This window comes from Neodothiora populina (assembly GCF_041146345.1).
Source record: "Neodothiora populina strain CPC 39397 chromosome Unknown canker_contig_15, whole genome shotgun sequence".
NCBI lineage: Eukaryota > Fungi > Ascomycota > Dothideomycetes > Dothideales > Dothioraceae > Neodothiora > Neodothiora populina.
Window position 1 is genome coordinate 54802 of NW_027191413.1, and position 17558 is coordinate 72359.

General features: G+C 52.7%; 5 protein-coding genes across 5 annotated transcripts; 3 read left to right on the forward strand and 2 right to left on the reverse strand.

Moving 5' to 3' along the window:
* Positions 1–195: 195 nt before the first annotated feature.
* AAFC00_002402 (uncharacterized protein) lies at positions 196–2242 on the forward strand (the record flags this gene model as incomplete). The annotated part of the gene is made up of 8 exons (XM_069341709.1): positions 196–243; positions 304–346; positions 398–650; positions 700–1216; positions 1276–1598; positions 1658–1746; positions 1799–1902; positions 1961–2242. 8 exons carry the CDS (start codon positions 196–198, stop codon positions 2240–2242), a joined length of 1659 nt encoding a protein of 552 aa, XP_069198219.1.
* Positions 2243–2541: 299 nt separating this feature from the next.
* AAFC00_002403 (uncharacterized protein) lies at positions 2542–4487 on the reverse strand (the record flags this gene model as incomplete). The annotated part of the gene is made up of 7 exons (XM_069341710.1): positions 2542–2892; positions 2948–3149; positions 3208–3380; positions 3433–3678; positions 3729–4163; positions 4216–4353; positions 4410–4487. 7 exons carry the CDS (start codon positions 4485–4487, stop codon positions 2542–2544), a joined length of 1623 nt encoding a protein of 540 aa, XP_069198220.1.
* Positions 4488–6117: 1630 nt separating this feature from the next.
* On the forward strand, positions 6118–7698 carry AAFC00_002404 (uncharacterized protein; the record flags this gene model as incomplete). Its single annotated transcript, XM_069341711.1, has 1 exon — positions 6118–7698. The coding sequence occupies one exon, from the start codon at positions 6118–6120 to the stop codon at positions 7696–7698; it is 1581 nt and encodes a 526-aa protein (XP_069198221.1).
* A 2609-nt stretch (positions 7699–10307) lies between these two features.
* AAFC00_002405 (uncharacterized protein) lies at positions 10308–14411 on the reverse strand (the record flags this gene model as incomplete). Its single annotated transcript, XM_069341712.1, has 1 exon — positions 10308–14411. The coding sequence occupies one exon, from the start codon at positions 14409–14411 to the stop codon at positions 10308–10310; it is 4104 nt and encodes a 1367-aa protein (XP_069198222.1).
* Positions 14412–16074: 1663 nt separating this feature from the next.
* On the forward strand, positions 16075–17200 carry AAFC00_002406 (uncharacterized protein; the record flags this gene model as incomplete). Its single annotated transcript, XM_069341713.1, has 2 exons — positions 16075–16792; positions 16878–17200. 2 exons carry the CDS (start codon positions 16075–16077, stop codon positions 17198–17200), a joined length of 1041 nt encoding a protein of 346 aa, XP_069198223.1.
* Between the last annotated feature and the right edge of the window lie 358 nt (positions 17201–17558).

Genomic DNA, 17558 nt, shown 5'->3' on the forward strand with positions numbered 1-17558 from the left:
TTCGTATGGTACAGAGCACGAGAGGTGGTAGCGTACCTTGAATATGATCTCTGATCACATGGACAATGGCCAAAGTTGTCTCATATATGAACAACGCTCTACCTTGCTTTGTTCTTGAAGTTGTTCACCTTCGAAGACCTTGAATCCAATTATCTTGGAAGAGCTTGTTGTATCTTGACTTTTCGGCTGCTAAAGATGCCCTACTTTGGACTGAAGGGCAATGCCCTCACTTTTTGGGTGACCGTAAGCGAATAGACGAGTACGCGATGGGCATGTCTCCCACTAACTTATGTCTTAACACAGATTGCTTGTGCGACTGATATGACCCTTTTTGGCTATGATCAAGGTCAGAATTGAGCAACTCGAGTGCGTTGTCGGCTCAAGCTCACATTAGCAGGTGTCTTCGGTGGAGTGGTCGTGACGGACGATTACTTGGAAACTCTCAATCTGGTCGGCCCGACAAAGACCAGTCTGAGCGGCACAGTGACCGCGATCTACGACATCGGATGTTTTTTCGGGGCCATTGCAGCTGTGATAGTCGGCGATCGCCTTGGCAGGAAGAAAACCATCTTGGCAGGCACGACCATCATGAGCATTGGAGCGATCTTACAGATTGCAGCATATTCTGTTCCTCAGATGATAGTTGGACGGTAGGTCACTTCAGATTCATCTTGTAGCGCTCCTGCTGAGCCGACGTAGCATCGTAGCAGGCATAGGAAATGGCATGAACACGGCTACTGCACCTGTCTGGCAGGGAGAGTGCTCTAAAGCTTCATGGCGTGGAAAGCTTATTGTCATCGAGATGATCATGAACATTGCCGGGTTCTCCTTGTCTAATTGGGTCACCTACGGCTTCTCGTTCGTCGGTGGACCTGTCGCATGGCGAGTCCCTCTCGCCTTCCAATTTTTGTTCATCTTCATTCTTTTCGGCACGGTACCCTGGTTGCCAGAGTCCCCGAGATGGTTGATCGCAAAAGGAAGGATCGCAGAAGCGGAACAAATTCTCGCGGATCTTGAATCAACAGATCCAGACGATCCATACATCGTCTCTGAGAGCAAAGAGATCCAGTACGCCGTGACCTATGAGAGGGAAAACGCCATACCTTGGAAGGACCTCCTGCGAGGCAAGACAGGCAAGGAAGGCGGTACCTGCACCATGCGACGTTTGTTCCTAGGAATGGGAACCCAAGCAATGCAACAGCTTTCTGGAATCAACGTCAGTCGAGCATATTCTAAGCAATAGAGTTCGAAGAGCATTCCACTGACAACAGACAGGTGACCAGCTACTATCTCCCCACAGTTTTAATCGAGTCAGTGGGCCTGACCAACAATCTTGCTCGTCTACTAGCTGCATGCAATTCCGTCAGTTATCTGGCCTTCAGCCTGATCGGAATCCCCAACGTTGAGCGCTGGGGACGTCGTAAGATGATGATGTATGCAGCAGCCGGACAATGCTTCTGTTATCTTATGATTACAGTCTTGATTCGATTCAACGAGCTCCCTGGGTACTCTGGTGCAAAAGAGGTCGCTAGTGCCTCTGTCGCGTTTTTCTTCCTCTACTATGTCTTCTTCGGAATTGGTTGGCAAGGTGTTCCATGGTGAGCATCCTGACGCATTCGCAACTCAACCTTCATCATAGCTTACTTACATTGAACAGGCTCTATCCCACAGAAATCAATTCCCTTTCTATGCGCACGAAGGGTGCCGCTCTCGGCACTGCCACCAACTGGATCTTCAACTTCATGGGTATGTTATCCAATTGTTCTCAATGGCCTTTATCTAATCTAACATGCACCAGTGGTCGAAATCACCCAAATTGGTATTCAGAATCTGCAGTGGAAGTTCTACATCATTTGGACTCTACTCAACGGCGCTTTTGTTCCGATCGTGTACTTGTTCTACGTAAGACAATCCTACTATCAACGGTTTCCAAACAAGCTGTATACTGACAACTCACTAGCCCGAGACGGCAGACCGCACCCTCGAAGATCTGGACCGCTACTTCCGCGAGAACCACAATGTCATCGTCTGCTTCGACAAGGAAGCCATATCCTCTAAGAGGCCATTGGCCTACATTGAGCACGAAGAGACCGAGATTCGTCGCCAAAGCTCGATCACTGGTGCCGGTGCCAATCAAGCTGCTGCGATGTACAGAATGGGACAGCTGGACAAGGCCAGAGGGAACTCGGTTGGTGGAGCAAGCGTGCACCAAGAATTCAAGGAGAAGGATGACACATTATAAGTAAGCCAAAGTGACTGAACGATGGGACCGTACAGAAAGACTCTATTACACAGCCATGATCTTCACGTCGTGTTAATTGTTTGTCATTGTAAATAAATTCGTCTTGAAAGTCATACTTTCCGATAATTATTGCCAGCAGTGCAAAGGCTATGCATATGCTGTTGGTCCCATGTCAATGCTATCATTCTGTACCTCCTAGATTATGTTTGCACACTGAGACCGCTCAAATGTAACGATGCGACAAGCGACTGGGAAATGGTCCAATCTAAACTAGGAAGTGGTTGTATTATTGTCATTGCTCATACTTCTATTCCAATCCCACCAGCAGATTCGTATCCACTGTCGGAGCCCGTCTCCCGCAAGACTTTCTTCAAGATCTTCCCGCTGGCCGACTTGGGGATGCTATCACAAAATCGGATCTGGCAATCCATAATTTTGTATTTCGCCAGATATTGCGAAGCAAAGGACAGGATCTCTCGCTCCGAAACACTACTCTCGCTTACTCGTACCAGGTAGGCACGCGGGACCTCCGTCGCGTCTATAGGGTGTGACACGCCAATGACAGCTGCGTCGACGATGTCTTTGTGCATCATATAACAACTTTCGAGCTCCGCAGGGGCGACTTGCCAGCCCCGAACTTTGATCAATTCCTGACCGGGTTAGTAAATGGCGAAATCATCGCGAGCCAGAAATGGCGTGACTTACTTTCTTCCTATCGAGGATATACAGCTTGCCGGCATCATTGATGTAACCAACATCTCCTGTTCGAAGCCAGCCGTCCTGATCAAAGGCTTCTTGTGTGGCTTTGACGTTGTTCAGATATCCAGACATGGTGCATGAGCCGCGGAACAGCACTTCACCGACCACGTGCTGGCTTACGACGCAGTCCGAGTCTGAATGCTTGATTCTGGAAATATGATGTCAGAACAGTGGCGCAATATCCAGATCGAAACATATTGACATACTTGACCTCGTAGTTACCAATCGGTCGGCCGACAGACCCAGTACGATCGCCTTCAGGGTACAGGAACGTAGTCATCCAGCCTCCCTCAGTCATACCGTAGACCTGGCAAATCCGTGCGCTACCTGCAAGCATCTGTAAAGCAGAGTTCTGTGTCGCTTCTGATAAAGGCGCACCCTTGAATCTGTCAGTTGGGTTGAAACAATCATTCAGAAAAAGGACGACGTACTCCACACCACACCAATTCGATGGACTTGAGCATTGCTCGTTCATCTGGCTGCATTGCCAGAAATCGTACTATCAGAGGAGGAGGCATTGCAGTCTCCGTGATCTTGAACCTCGCGATAGCGGCAAGGAAATCTTGTTGCTTGAATCTGGTCATCACATATGTTGGGTGTCCAGAGCGAAGCGCACTGATCAGAGCCAATGGGGCAGCGAAGGCGTGGAAGAACGGTACACATAGCAGTCTGCGGGCCTGAATTGGATTAGCAAGACCCTCATCAAGAGTTCTAATCAAGGACTGACTTCGTAGGGCTTCTCGAGCTCATCCTCGATTGCTTGGTTCTCGGCAACCCAACTCAGGTGTGATCGTATGGCCATCTTCGGCAAGCCGGTGGTGCCACTTGTCGAGAGTAGAGCTGCTGCAGTAGACGACGCGGTGTCATAGTCATCAAATCGTTGCCAATCTTCGCCTCGGCCGTCCATCAAAGCATGCATAGATGTGGCTCCGTGTGCAGTGCATGTTGAAGGTTCGTCCAAGACGATGATGTTTGCAGGTGGCACATTGGACATCTGGGCAGCCACGCGGACTGTCTCGAGTTGAGCTTGACATGTAATGACCACCCGCGTTTGAGAGATCCTGAAATGATGTGCAAGCTCTGTAGCCGTATATGAAGGATTGGAGCCAGTGAAGCGACCACCAGCACCAATGATTCCGAGAAAGATCAATGGATATTTTACCTGTCTTTCGTGTAAGTTTCATTCCCTATCACTTCCTTCGTCAACGACCTACGCTGTTGAAAGCATGCACACATATAGTGTCACCTCTCGTGATAGTATGACGTCGTAATCCGCCGACCAGCTTCCGTACATACCGGCGAGCTTGGTTCAATGTGATGGATTGGAGCGGGTTCAAGGCATCGATTAAGACCTGCACGAGGTTAGCGGACACGGCGTGCACATTGGCCTCCTCGTGTTCAAACGCACCTCTTTATCAGGATGGTAATCATCATGTTCAAGGACGAAGGTGACAAGATCTTTGTAACAGGGAGCGATGGGGGACATGTTGGAGGTGGCTCAGAGAATGTGAAAATGCTGCAAGCAATGTGAAATTTCCAAAGCTTCGCTCTCGCTACATATATTCTTGTTCGAACACATCCTCCTCACTTGCACCGGCGGCTATCATGGACTATCATAGACTACTATCAGGTAAACTGGAGTTATAACACGACCATATTATTAGGGCTGCGCCAAAAGTGGTAGTATGGGGTTAGTGCCCAGGATTAGCGACCGCTATGGTCCGGCCCGTTGGGGCGGGCGAGGCGGCGAGCGGCAGCTCGTTGCCAACCGGGTTCGCGGGTCCAGATAACGTTGCATGAACGTTTTGCTCACATCAGCCCAGCAGCGGATTTCTGCCTCCTTATCGGAACGAGTCGTCAACGCCACACAACTCCAGGGTAATTATGAAGAAGGATCAACACTGACTAGATCCTCCGAGCCGAGTTGCTGGCTCGTCCCTATATTGTCGTTGCAACAATCAGGACTCGTCATCCGCGCCTGTATACGATATACTTGTACCTTAGCTAGCCATGTTGATCACCAGATCTTGATCGTAATTGCGCAAACATTGGTGGCAATCCTTGCTGGAATGACGCTGCGTCACTTGTATGGGATTTAGGGTGCGATGATCGCTACTCGATCCTCTTGATAGAGAGATGCGCGGTAGGATCACCAACATCTATCCAAGTTGTGGTGAGGCTAGATGCTGGCCAAATGCACGTCCCCGAGGCTGGAGCGCCAAACGTCAGCGCCCGAATGACACAAATTCCACAGTCTCGGCATTTCCGCCAAGTTTACCGATCGCATAATGCAGCTGCAAGATTTGAGCACAACACTGTTTATCTGTCGCACCCGAAATTAGAACTGTCACAACCCGGTTTCCAGAATCTATTTGCGAGATGCTTGGGTTAGTGCGTGCAGAATCTGGAATAGTTCCTGTTGGTGTCCTGCACTTCGCCGCTTGCGGAATCCTTGGCTGCATATGGCAGTGTCAGATGGCTTGTAGAAAATCGAGAAACGCCACTGGGGTGGTGTGAAGTGCCTGTCTCCTGTTCCCCGTTTCCAAACTAAGTATCCGAGATATGCGGATGCGTTGTCCGTAGGAACGGGCGGCGCCACATCTCCCAGGGTTAAGGGTGCGGATCGACTTACTGCCAGGGTGTGTTGTTGATGGAAGCGTACAAGCCATGCCAACGGTAGTATCGCAATGGAGGAGATCACTCCCCTTTCCTGTCGTCGTGTGCTCATGCACTTAGTCCATTTACGAAGGCAGCGTAGACCACATAGGTTCCAATAGTTCTGTCATCGGTGGAACGTATCTCGGCAAAATCTCTTGAACTTGAGGTCGTAGTGGCTTCAACTAAAGAGGATCCGGTCTGGTTTGATACATCACATTTGTGACGCCTCCCGTGTCAGACAGGGTGTAGATGCACGGTTACCGACTTTTGATGCCTAAGTTGAAGCAGTTAAAGGAACAATCAAAGTTTATCACCATGATGGCAGAAGCAAGTGCCGTATATAACTCTGGCATTCTTCTTCTCCCGGTTCCGAGGTGTGTTTTGTCAACGGCGCATTTTCTTTGTCAACTCTGTTAAGAGGAACTCTGTTTGCGAAAGTCATCTTGTAAGACCATACAATGGAGAATACCGTCACATCTCTTGCACCTGTGCCGTCGGCACGGCTTGCGGATACGCAGCCGTCTGCGACCCGTCGAGATTCCTTGATCCGTTCTACCTCTTCGTCGTCCTCCGGGACCCATTCCGAATTGGTGCTCAGCGAAAAACATATGAAGCCATCAGATATACATCAAATCAAGATCACCGAAGACAGCACTTCCGAAAGAGATATCACGGCTTCGAAAGAGGCACTAGAGGCTTTGGAGGACGCGCATCCTCTGCCATGCAAGACCAGTCCTCGCATGATACGATGCCTCAGATGGGGCGTCTTCTCTGTATACCGCAGATTGTTCACACTTGTATTCACACTCAACCTCGTCGCCTGCATCCTTGTCTTGGTTCAACTGCGGCATCAGGGATCAAGCATCGCGACTTATACCAACGCTTCAACGGCTGCTGGGGCCAACATCTGTGTTGCAGTCCTCATGCGCAATGAGCATGTCGTCAACGTCTTGTTTCGCATCGTGTGCTGCGTGCCTCACTCTGCTCCTCTGTGGTTTCGGCGGCGATTGGCCAAAGTCTACAGCTACGGCGGGGTCCATTCTGGCTGTGGTGTGGCGGCAACGTTCTGGTACATTGCATACTGCGGTCTCATGATACACAACTTCACGCGTGGCGGAAGTGTGGACATTGGACTGGTGGTGACGACAGGAGTTGTACTCTTCTTGTTGGTACTTATTCTGGTCTTCGCCCACCCTTATCTGCGTATGCGTTTCCACGACCACTTTGAGAGGATACATCGCTTCGCTGGATGGACAGCCGTCGCTGCCTTGTGGGCACAGGCAATGCTATCTGTCAGCAGCAAAAGCCAATTGGATGGAGTGTCTTTTGGACATGCACTGATCAGAATTCCCAACTTCTGGTTTCTGATCGTGATCACCTGCTGCCTGGTCTATCCTTGGGCCCGTCTCAGGCGCCGCAGTGTAGAGGCAGAGCCACTATCCAAACACGCCATCAGGCTGCACTTCGACTACAGAGAGATGGAATCGTGCGCAGGCGTACGTTTCACTGACTCGGCATTGAAAGAGACGCATGCGTTCGCTACGATTCCAAATACCGCTCATGAGAAGAGAGGCCACTCTATAGTCATCGCCAACGCAGGCGATTGGACGAACAAGATCATACAGAACCCACCCAAGCAAATTTGGACGCGTGGAGCTCCGACGCTAGGTGTCATGAGAGTAGCATTATGCTTCAAGAAGGTCCTGGTGATCGGTACAGGGTCAGGTATCGGGCCTTGTTTGTCCTTCTTACAGAGCAATCCGGGATATCCCGTTCAAGTGATTTGGTCTGCGCCCAATCCGGTGCAGAACTATGGACCCAAAATCATGGATGCAGTGCTCCGAGCCGATTCAAAAGCGGTCATTGTGGATACGAAAAGGACTGGAAGAGGAAACCTACTCGCACTGGCATACGCGTTATTCCAGGAGTCGGGGGCAGAGGCAACGGTCATCATCTCCAATCCTGCCGTCACCAGGAAGGTGGTGTATGGGCTCGAGAATCGGGGGGTGCCGGCCTTTGGGGCGATTTTCGATTCATAGACGATGCATAGATTAGAGCAATTAATTAGTTTGAGATGTTAGTAGAATCAAATCTGGGTCCCGGCGATCCAAACAAGCACATCGATCTCAGCCCAGGAAACTGGTCACTTTTTTTCCCTTCTCCAGTGTCGATCAGAAGATTCTTTCCTTCGCAGCAGGTAAACACGACGCTTTGGGCGACTGCATCCTTGGCCAAAGACGGCTGTTAGTGGCGTGTTACGTTTTGGGTTAAGTGATCAAGCATCCTGCAGACGGGGAGCGCATTCCGGACAACGTCGAGTGGACCTGTACTTGTATGTCAAATACTGTGCCGGGACAGCGGCAGAAGTACGATTTAGCGCGCGTCGTGCACTGTCGGTATCTGACTTTTTGGGAAGGTTGGTCCCGGCTGTCCGGTCCGTTGCGGGGCACCCTTGACAGGTTCAGGAGTGCCTTGCCTTAGCGCGTGATTAGGGTATGCTCCTACCCGTTTCCATCCTGTTTCTTCATTTCCCGCATTTCCAATTGTTGACGACACGGACAGTGGCGTTATCTATGAGTTCGATCGTTGTATGTTCGTTTGATCAGCAACAGTCTTACTGCTGTCGTAATCGCGCATGACTGTTTGTGGCGATTTGCCGCAGCAGATGAGCAACTGCATGACTGTTTCGAGCATTGTTCACAGGGGGAAAATTTCAAATACCCCCCGTCGGGGGTTGGGTTCGCCCACTCACACCATGACATGAACAGCTGATAGTCTTTCGCGTCAGATTCTGTAACAAAACGCTTGCTGTACCCGGTCAACAAGCTGTAAACATGTCAAATACTTCCGGTGTAGAGCAGGTAAGCTGTGGATGAGATCCTCGCACAAATATGTCGCGAAGACGGTGATTCGAGTCTGGGAAGTTGAGTGTTCGTTTTTCGTCCAATTTCGCTTTCCTATGATCATCAGATAAGACCAAATCATACTCCTGACTAGCTTGGTTGTGATAGTTTCTTTGTCCATCAGTTCGACATGCCTCACGCTGTCCATATCTCCCACTCGAAGACCACCGGCTGTTCTTCATTCTCATTTGACAGTCTGAAGAATGCCGGGCTGAGCGACACACAGAGACGCCTGGAATGCCTTGCCTCGATAGAGTCCTGGAGCCAAGGGGTGCCGCATCAGAGTGCTGCCAAGGCAGACGACACACGGGACCCTAATGTGCAGGCATACATGGAAACCAAAATGGCGTTGTTTGGACGGGCGTCCAACTTCACACCCACCGGATCATCCTGATGCCTTTTTCTTCTCTCCTATCTTCAGTTCTCTAGTTGCCTGGCATCGGATCCTTTTTTTTTGTTTCGGAGAAGTGCTGCCCAAGAGGAACCGTCCAGGTTTTGGCTGACCGCGACCACCATCTGTCCTGCTGCAGGTCATCCGGCTAGCACACGGCAAGGATCCTCCTTCATGGGGTCGCAACGAAAAGAAATAGCCACAAAACTCCCTGAAAATGAATGAAAGATTCAGCCCCATCCATCCAGCCTGATTTTCTTCCAATATTACGACGGACGCCTTACGATTATTTGTTTTCGTTCTGGTTTCCGAGTCGAGCAAGCACAGTATCGGACGCGTGTGGCCTGGAGAAATGCCTTTCTGTCTTCTATGCTGTGACGGGGTGGGAGATGGCGATGACAACACTCACTTTGTCCATGTAGGAGCGGGGGAGATGCAAGAGGACAACAGGACTTACCTTACATATCACCGCTGCAGAAGAGGAAGGCACAAGACTGCGTGGGGCGAAGCATGTTCTGCGTCGGAAATGTTTCTAAAGACATCAGCATCGCGATACGAGATGGTTATTGTTTCTGTCTTCTTGTCCATCATTCCTTGGTTCCTTCCGCACGCGTGGTATATCTGTCGTAAACATCTATTTTATCATCATCATCACCAGCAGAAGTATGAGTGTATGATTCCGACCATAGCTCGTAGTACAAAGAAAAGCTCCGCTTGGCTGCCTCGGCCATCGTATCACTCTATTATCACATGCGATACATGTATACAAGTAGCTCATCTCCGACTGTAGTCGTCAACACAAGCTAGACCGACACACAAAAGTCGTAAAATACTCAAATAGAGTCGCCAAGTCGAGAGCCGAGGGGGAACCCTGTCCCCTTTCTCATGGAGACGGTCAAACACATTTATTTATGCTTTTGGTTTCTCTCTGTTCGACATGATCGATGATCGACAAGGAGAGGGCTTTGATCACCTGATTGTACGCCCTTCCCTTGATTATTTCTCTCGTCCTGTCATTCGAGATCAAGCTCGTCGTCACAACTGCGCTGTCTTGCGTGCTTTCTTCTGCTTCAACGGGATACTGCTGCTGTGTAGAGAAAGGAGGGGAAAGCACACGTGAAATGATTCAAGACAGCTTTGCGTGTCAGAAAATGATGAAATGCCCAAGGTTCGGAAGACAAGAGAAAAGACGAGAGAAGCAGTAAGAAAGAGAAAATCCACGCTAGAATCAATGCCGGAATATTTGAATATAAGAGACCCCGATTCCGATAGTCCTGTTTAACCTCTGTTCGTTGTCGGGAATAGCAGACCAATGTGATATGCTTGATGAGAAAAAGCAAAAAAGGAATTCCTCTCATAGCCAGAGACACCACTTGACGCCCTTGACCGTGCCCATGACCAGACTCCTGACCAGGCGGATAAGGACCACGACGAACCACACAACCCACAGCAGGCCCAGCACAGACCACTCGAGAACAGCGAATCCTGCCTTTTTGACGATGCGCAATCTCCGCCTGCGACTTCTCAAGATGTTGTCGACGGCGTCGTTGACTTGTTTGACGGCCAGTGTCTGATGAGTGGTGATTTCGACGGTGAAAGTGTCTGCCTCGTCGGCCGTCGACTGGATCAGAGGAATCATTCTCTCGTCGATCTGGTGCTTGAGCTCGTCGAAGCGGGCGTGCAGCGCGGGCACTCTCTCAGACCGCGAGCGATCGAGATGTTCGCGGAGGTGCTCGGTCGTCGAAGTGATGTCTTGCGCCAGGAATCTCGCAGCGACCAGGAACTCTTCTCTCGCCTCTATGGGTTTGATCTCCTGGCCGACCAGCTTGGATGCAGCAACAAAGAACGCGGACGGGGGATCAACAACGGCATTCGAACGCCTGAGTAGCTCGTGAGCCTTGACGCCGCTCGTGAGAAACAGAGCGCGGACGCGGGCGAGATCTTGCGAGGTGACCATTTGCACCTTTTTCTGTTCATGCGGCTTCATGCGAGCATCGGAGATGCTCCACTGCCTCTTCCCCTGCAAGGATGGACGGCTACTCGCCGAGACGTCCGACAGACCCGTCACGTATGAGCTGTTCTTGTCAGGCGGCAGACTTCCGGGCAAGCCAAGGCTGTGCTGGCTGCCATTCGCACTCACGGCGGTTCGATTCCTGCGCAGATCCGGGAAGTGGTAGCTACCACCGTAGGGAACGGTAGCAGCCGAAGCGGAACTGGATTTCCGGATTTCGGGACGGTCGTTGGAGCCGTCGTTGTCGTCTTCCGGAAGCTCTAGGATGGGGAGCTCCGGGTGAGTGGATCGAGAGGCGTGCGTCGACTCGCGGTGCAGCTCGTTGCCATTGGAGAGAGGCGATAGACCATTTTCCTTTTCAGCGGTGTTCGCGGCGTCGTGTTGAGACTTGAAGGTCGGCAGACCGGCCGTGTGATACTTTGGCTTCGACTCGCCACTCACTGAACCACGTGACGAGCCTCCGGACCTGTTGTGGCGAGTCTGCTCGGGACCCAGATCGTCGTCGTCGTCGCCGCTGACGCTCTCATCGTCGGACTGATCAGAAGGCATGATGGTGACGGGGGTGTCCTTGGGAGGCTTCTTCTTCCAGATGACGTCGCTGAGACTGGTGCTTTCTCCCCGCACCAGATCGCCAATGCGACCACCCTTGAAGAAGCGGGAGACAGCCGTGTCCTTGGACATGCGACGTTCGAAGCCGCCGGGCCTGTCGGACGATATGCTGCTGGTGGTCTTGTGGCGCTTGAGCGGGTTCGGTCGCATTGACTCGAGACTGGTGCGCGTCGTGACGGTGTCTTCGCCGGTGGGTTTGTTGAGGCTTGTCTGGCTGGTGGCAAAGTCGGTCTCTTGGATGTTGTTGCTCTCTTTGCTGCCGGCCGCATGGGATCGAGGTTCGCGCTCAGGTGAAGAATGGCGACTTTCTGGGGGAGTCAGGCTCATGCCAAAGGCTGGCATGCCGCTGGTGACGTACGGCGAGTTGGGCGCAGTCGAGTCTGCATCAAAGGAGAAGCGACGGTGGCGGTCGGAGTCAGGGGGGATGCGTGCTTGTTGTGGCAGATTCCTGGACGGACTCTTGTGGGCCTCTTCCTCGTCGATGCAATACATGTCGGCATCCGCATGCTCCTGTCCATGCTTCTGTTCATGTTCATGCAAGGCTCGGTCCCATTTGTCAGGCGAGATCAACTCGGGCGAGCCGGGGTCCGTTGTGTTGCGCTCGTCTTCGATCAGCCGACGCATATGACGGTCCAGAGGGCCGACGTTGTCGTCGGTGCTGTCGTAGCCGTGCCTGTAGTGGCGGCCACGACCGTCGACGGACGAGGCATCCGAGGAGCTGCGCGACCTGGCGGGCTGACGGAAGATGTGTTTCCGCGCGGCATTGTCGACGTTGCGCAGAGACAAAAGCTTCCGCTTCCTCCTGCCCCGCTTGGCCGGGTCGTCGTCGTCCGGAGCGGCGATTGTGTCGTCGTACGTGTGCGTTCTCTCGAGAGACAGACGATGATTGGAGTCGCCGCTCTTCCTGGTGTTTCGTGCGCTCTCGCCACTCAGACGATCCGAGATGGGGTAGAGCTTGTGGCCGTGTCTGTTCTCGATGAGGTACTTGTTGTTGTCCTGCTCGAGCCAGACGGCGTCGGCGAGAAGCTCGGCGGGAGAGAGCGCCCAGTCGCCGATGGGCCTGGCTGATGATTTTGATGTCGAAGTGTCGGAGCGGTTGTGGCCGCGTGCGCCCTGGACAACAGAGGAAGAGTCGTCGAGCGTGCCCCCACGGCGGAAATGAGGCAGAGAGAGCATGTCAGACTGCTTTCCCATCTCGTCGACATAGGACTTGACTCGGTCGACATTGTCGAAGAGGTCTGCCGGAGGATCGAGCGGGCGCTGCTCTCGATGGCGCACACGGCGGTTGCGCAAGAGCTGCAGGGGATTGTACTCTCTGCCCAGGTTGTGTTTGCCGGGTGTGTCGGGCTTCAGAGGCGGCAGATGCTCGAGGAGTCTGCGATATTCGTTGCCGAGATCGAAGAAGCGTCTCACTTTCTCCGCTCGGTTGAGGGTGGGCTGAGAAAAGTCAAAGTCGACCTGGGTCTCGTAGAAGGGATTGACGTCCAGCGGGCCATAGTCGACCGAGTTGCGCGGATCTCCGGCTCGCTCGGCCTGGCCGAGGGCGTGTGCATTGGAGTGGTGGTTGTGATGGTGGACATGGAAGTCGTCCGGAGGATTGGATGAGGTCGGTCGCGAGGGATGAGATGCGGCTGCCGAGGATCGATGACTGTCACGGCCGGTCGATGGACGCAGCGAGTCGTTTGCGTACGGCGACCCAGGCTTGACGTCGAGGACATGCGTCCTTCCCGCCACGCCGGACGGCGGGGGTCGAAAGGATGAGATGCCGTTGGAGTTGTGACCGCCTGACGATCTGATTCTTCTCGAGTCGCCCGTCATGGGAGGCGCATGTGCGCCGCTGCTGGCATGGCGACGACGGCCCTCGCTCAGGCTCAGAGCCATCTGCACCAACCGAGCGGGATCCAGCGAAGCTTGAGGCTGGTGGGCAGATTGTTCCCTCTCTTCGTACTCGTCAAACGAGCCTCGGATCGGGCCGAAGTGCGTCTCCCGGGACAAGGGCGAATGCGGCGAGTGGGGAGAACGAGGCAGGGGCAGCAGGGGAGAGTCTTCGAAAGACATTTTCCTGTTGAGATCTTTGTCCTTGTCCCTCGCTCTTGCTTTGCCGTTGCTGTTGGTGTTGGTCGAGGTGGGACTGAGCAAGGCACTGCCGCCCGCACTGCCGTTGTCGCTGCCACGGCTGCTGGGACTGAGGTGACTGTCGGGACTGAGCCGCCACTTGTGGTGACGAAGCTGGTCGCCTTCCTCCTCTTGCTGTCTGCTGTTGCTGCTGCCCAGTCTCTGGTGGGCCGGCCGACTGCGGCTGCGGCTGCGGCTGCGACTGCGACTGCGGCTGCGACTGCTGTTGTCGTGCTTGTGATGAGGAAGACTCTGATGCAGCAGGAAGCCACCGGACCGGCGCACTCTGGTCTTGAGCGTCTGCAGGTGGTCATGGACGTCGCTGTCGTGACTGGTGATGGTGGGCGTAGGGGCGGCGACGACAACAGGAGGATGCTGCTGGTGGTGGTTGTGATGGTGGAGATGATGGTGTCCGAGGTGGTGAAGGTGCCTGTGACGTTTCCGTTCCTCCTCTTCGTCCTGGACTGGCTCTTGCCCGTGGCTGGGAGAGTCTATGTCTATGGCTGGAAGATGATCCTGATGCTCGACCTCCCTGGTCTTTGGCTCTTCTCTCGCAGTCTGCTGGCTGCCGAGCGACTCGACGGCGGGCGCATCGTTATCGTCTGAAGCGACAGAATACCTCGAGCTGCGTGACGAGCGAGACGAGACTGCGGACGCGGCCGAGGGTCGTAGAGAATGCGACTGTGACGACCGGATGGATGTGAATTGCACATTGCTGGTCATTTCTTGTCGTCGTCGGATGGCTTGTTGAGTGTTACCGGAAGGAGGCAGCTGGGGTTGAATGGCGGCGATGACGCTGCATGGCCTCGTTGTTTCCTCTGTATCTGTCTTATTACTTGTCTCACTCGACTATTATAGAACAGAAGATGAAGCGGCAGAGTTCGGCGTCTGCTCTGGCGGGGGCAAGAAGAGACGGAAAAGCGTGTGATGTAAGCTGAGATACTGTGATGATAATGTGATATGTGACAGCGCAAGGGACAAAGACACCGAGACAGAGGCACAAGCGCCCGATACGGGGTTGCGGATACTGAGATACAAGTAATTACTACTGTAGATATTAGATAGCAGAAAGCGTGGGGATTATTGGAGATGCACAGATGCACGGATGCACAGACAGATATAGATATCCGACAGGAACCTGACGGACGGCGAGTGATGACAAGAAAGACAACAGAGAACAAAGACGACAACTCGTCCCTGCTCTGTGACTACTGTACCACATGTACGGCAAATGAGACAATCAAAGAGTCTCTAGAAAAATCAAGCACTTCACTTCACACTCTGTAGATCTCTCTATCATCTCAAGAGAACGGAACGCTATGACGACGACGAGGCCTATTCTCTCTTCTCGACACCTTCTCCCGCTCCTTCTGGAGAACCGTGGGTTGACCCCCTATAGCAGGCTGATATCCACTCTCTGGTGATTCTGTCGAAATGAATGATCAGTTCGACGACTCATTTAACTGACTCACTGCTCTCGATATACGCCTACTTTACTTGTACTCCGTACGGCAAATAGAGCGACCGTCACTTTTTTATTATTGAAATGCACGGCCCGGGTTTCTGACAAAGAGTCCTCCCTGCAATCGCATGGATGTGCAATACAACCATATTGCTCTATACACCCACCGTCCCCGTCTGACGGCTTCTTTTCTGGCTAGGGAGGTATTACTCTGCTAATGCTCTGCATGTCTCCGTACAGTGTTGTACAGCAGGCAGCATGTCTCCGGCAATGTGGCACGTACTTGTACCTTAGGTACCTTGAGGTAATAAGCAGCTGCTGCTCCTCACATGACGTCAGCTCGGCCCATCATCACGCGTCTCTCTCTCTTTCACTCTTTGTTTGATCCGAGATTTAGCTAAGGTAAGGTCGCACCACTCTTACAAGGCGGGTAGACGCTGTGAAGTACAAGAGACTAACTTTCGAGTATTCATCCTGCCCCCTGCCTGTCCTCCATTTCAGCCTAAGCACCGTACCCAAGGTAAGGTACCTTAGGTACTGAATAGCCCGGAAGAGGGAAGTGCAAGCTGACATGTGACGTGCACATGATCCAAATCGTCCCACCTTCCCTCGTCCGCTTCTTCGCAAAACCTTACTCGTCCAAGTCTAATGCTATGGATGGTCCAGAGATAAGCGAGTCGATCATGTGAGATGCTTCTACTTGTAGCTGTACAAAACCATGTATCATTACTATTGCATCAGTCAGTCGAGAAATGTCGTCGGGTTGTTTGTAATCGTCTTCGGACTTTATTCTCGTCTTCTCCACTTTGTTTTCCGTCCTCTTCCACCACCACTCCGACTCTCCTTCTTTCCGGATATATAGAACATATATGAACAGACGACAGAGCATTCGAGCCAATTGATCCTTCAAACAACAAAACAAAGATGGCGCCAATCGAAAAAGGCTCAACCGTGCTCGTCACAGGCATCAATGGCTTCATCGCCTCCCACGTTGCTGACCTTCTGCTGGAACGAGGCTACAAAGTCCACGGCACCGTGAGGTCCGCCGAAAAGGGCCAATGGCTGCAAGAATACGCCGACAAGAAACACGGCCAGAACAAGCTGACCCTGTTTGTTGTCGCCGACATGGGCTCCAAGGGCGCCTTCGACGAGGCGGTCAAGGGCTGCTCGGGTGTCGCTCATGTCGCCTCGGACCTGAACTTCTCTCCCGACCCCAATCAAGTCATCCCCGGTGTATTGGCAGGCATCCGCCACACGCTCGAGGCAGCAACGACAGAATCCAAGATCAAGCGCTTTGTCTACACTTCTTCGTCGACGGCCGCCCTGAACCCGATCCCCGACACCAAGATCGACTTTGACGAGTCGACGTGGAACGACGAATGCGTCAAGCGCGCCTGGGCTCCTCCGCCCTACGAGAAGGCACGCGCCTGGGACGTCTACGGGGCTTCCAAGACGCAAGCCGAGCAGGAGCTGTGGAAGTTCTTCGAGGAGCACAAGCCTTCTTTCGAGGTCAATGCCGTCCTGCCCAACGCGAACTTTGGCCCCGTCATCGACGCCAAGAAACAGAGCGCCAGCACGGCAGGCTGGATAAAGCAGATCATGGATGGAAAGTTCGACGACACGCTCAAGGGCCTGCCACCTCGTAAGTTCCTTTTTCTTTTCAGGTTCCTGTTCCTCTTCTTCCTCAATCTCCGGCAACGATAAACGACTGACCCCAACCCCAACAGAATGGTTCGTCAACGTGCGCGACTCGGCCCGTCTGCACGTCGCCGCCCTGACCGACCCATCCATAACCTCGCAGCGCATCTTCGCCTTCGCCGCACCCTGGACCTGGAACGAGATCCTCGCCATCGTGCGCAAAGTCGCTCCCGAGGCCAACCGGAAACTCTTGCCTCCAGACCTGACGGCCGAGGAAGGAGGTGACCAGAAAGACCTGAGTGTGTCCACGTCGAGGAGCAAATCGGTCGAGATATTGAAGAGGAATTTCGGACGAGACGACTTTGTCGGGCTCGAGGAGAGTATTAGGGAGACTGTCGAGAGCTTCGTCTGATTTTCTTCTTTTTTCGTTTCTGACGATGAGAGAAGCTTGGTGACTGGTGGAGCAAGAAACAAGAAGATAAAATTTAATGATGTATGAACGACCATTCGCGTGTCCTACAAGGTGTAGAAACAGGACACTCTCGACAAGTGATCTGACGTAGGAAGTCTAAAGATGAGCATTTGGATGTTGTGTATACAGGGGTAAAAGGACAAGAAATCTAGAGACTGTTATAGGAAGGTAGGTAAGCAGTGCAGGTAAGAATAGGGAGGAAAAACGAGATACATGTCTGTATTCCACTGCCCGGGAAAAGACCACGACTTTTCTTCCCTTCCGTCCCTCGTTCTTACATCTATCTTTATGCCTCTGG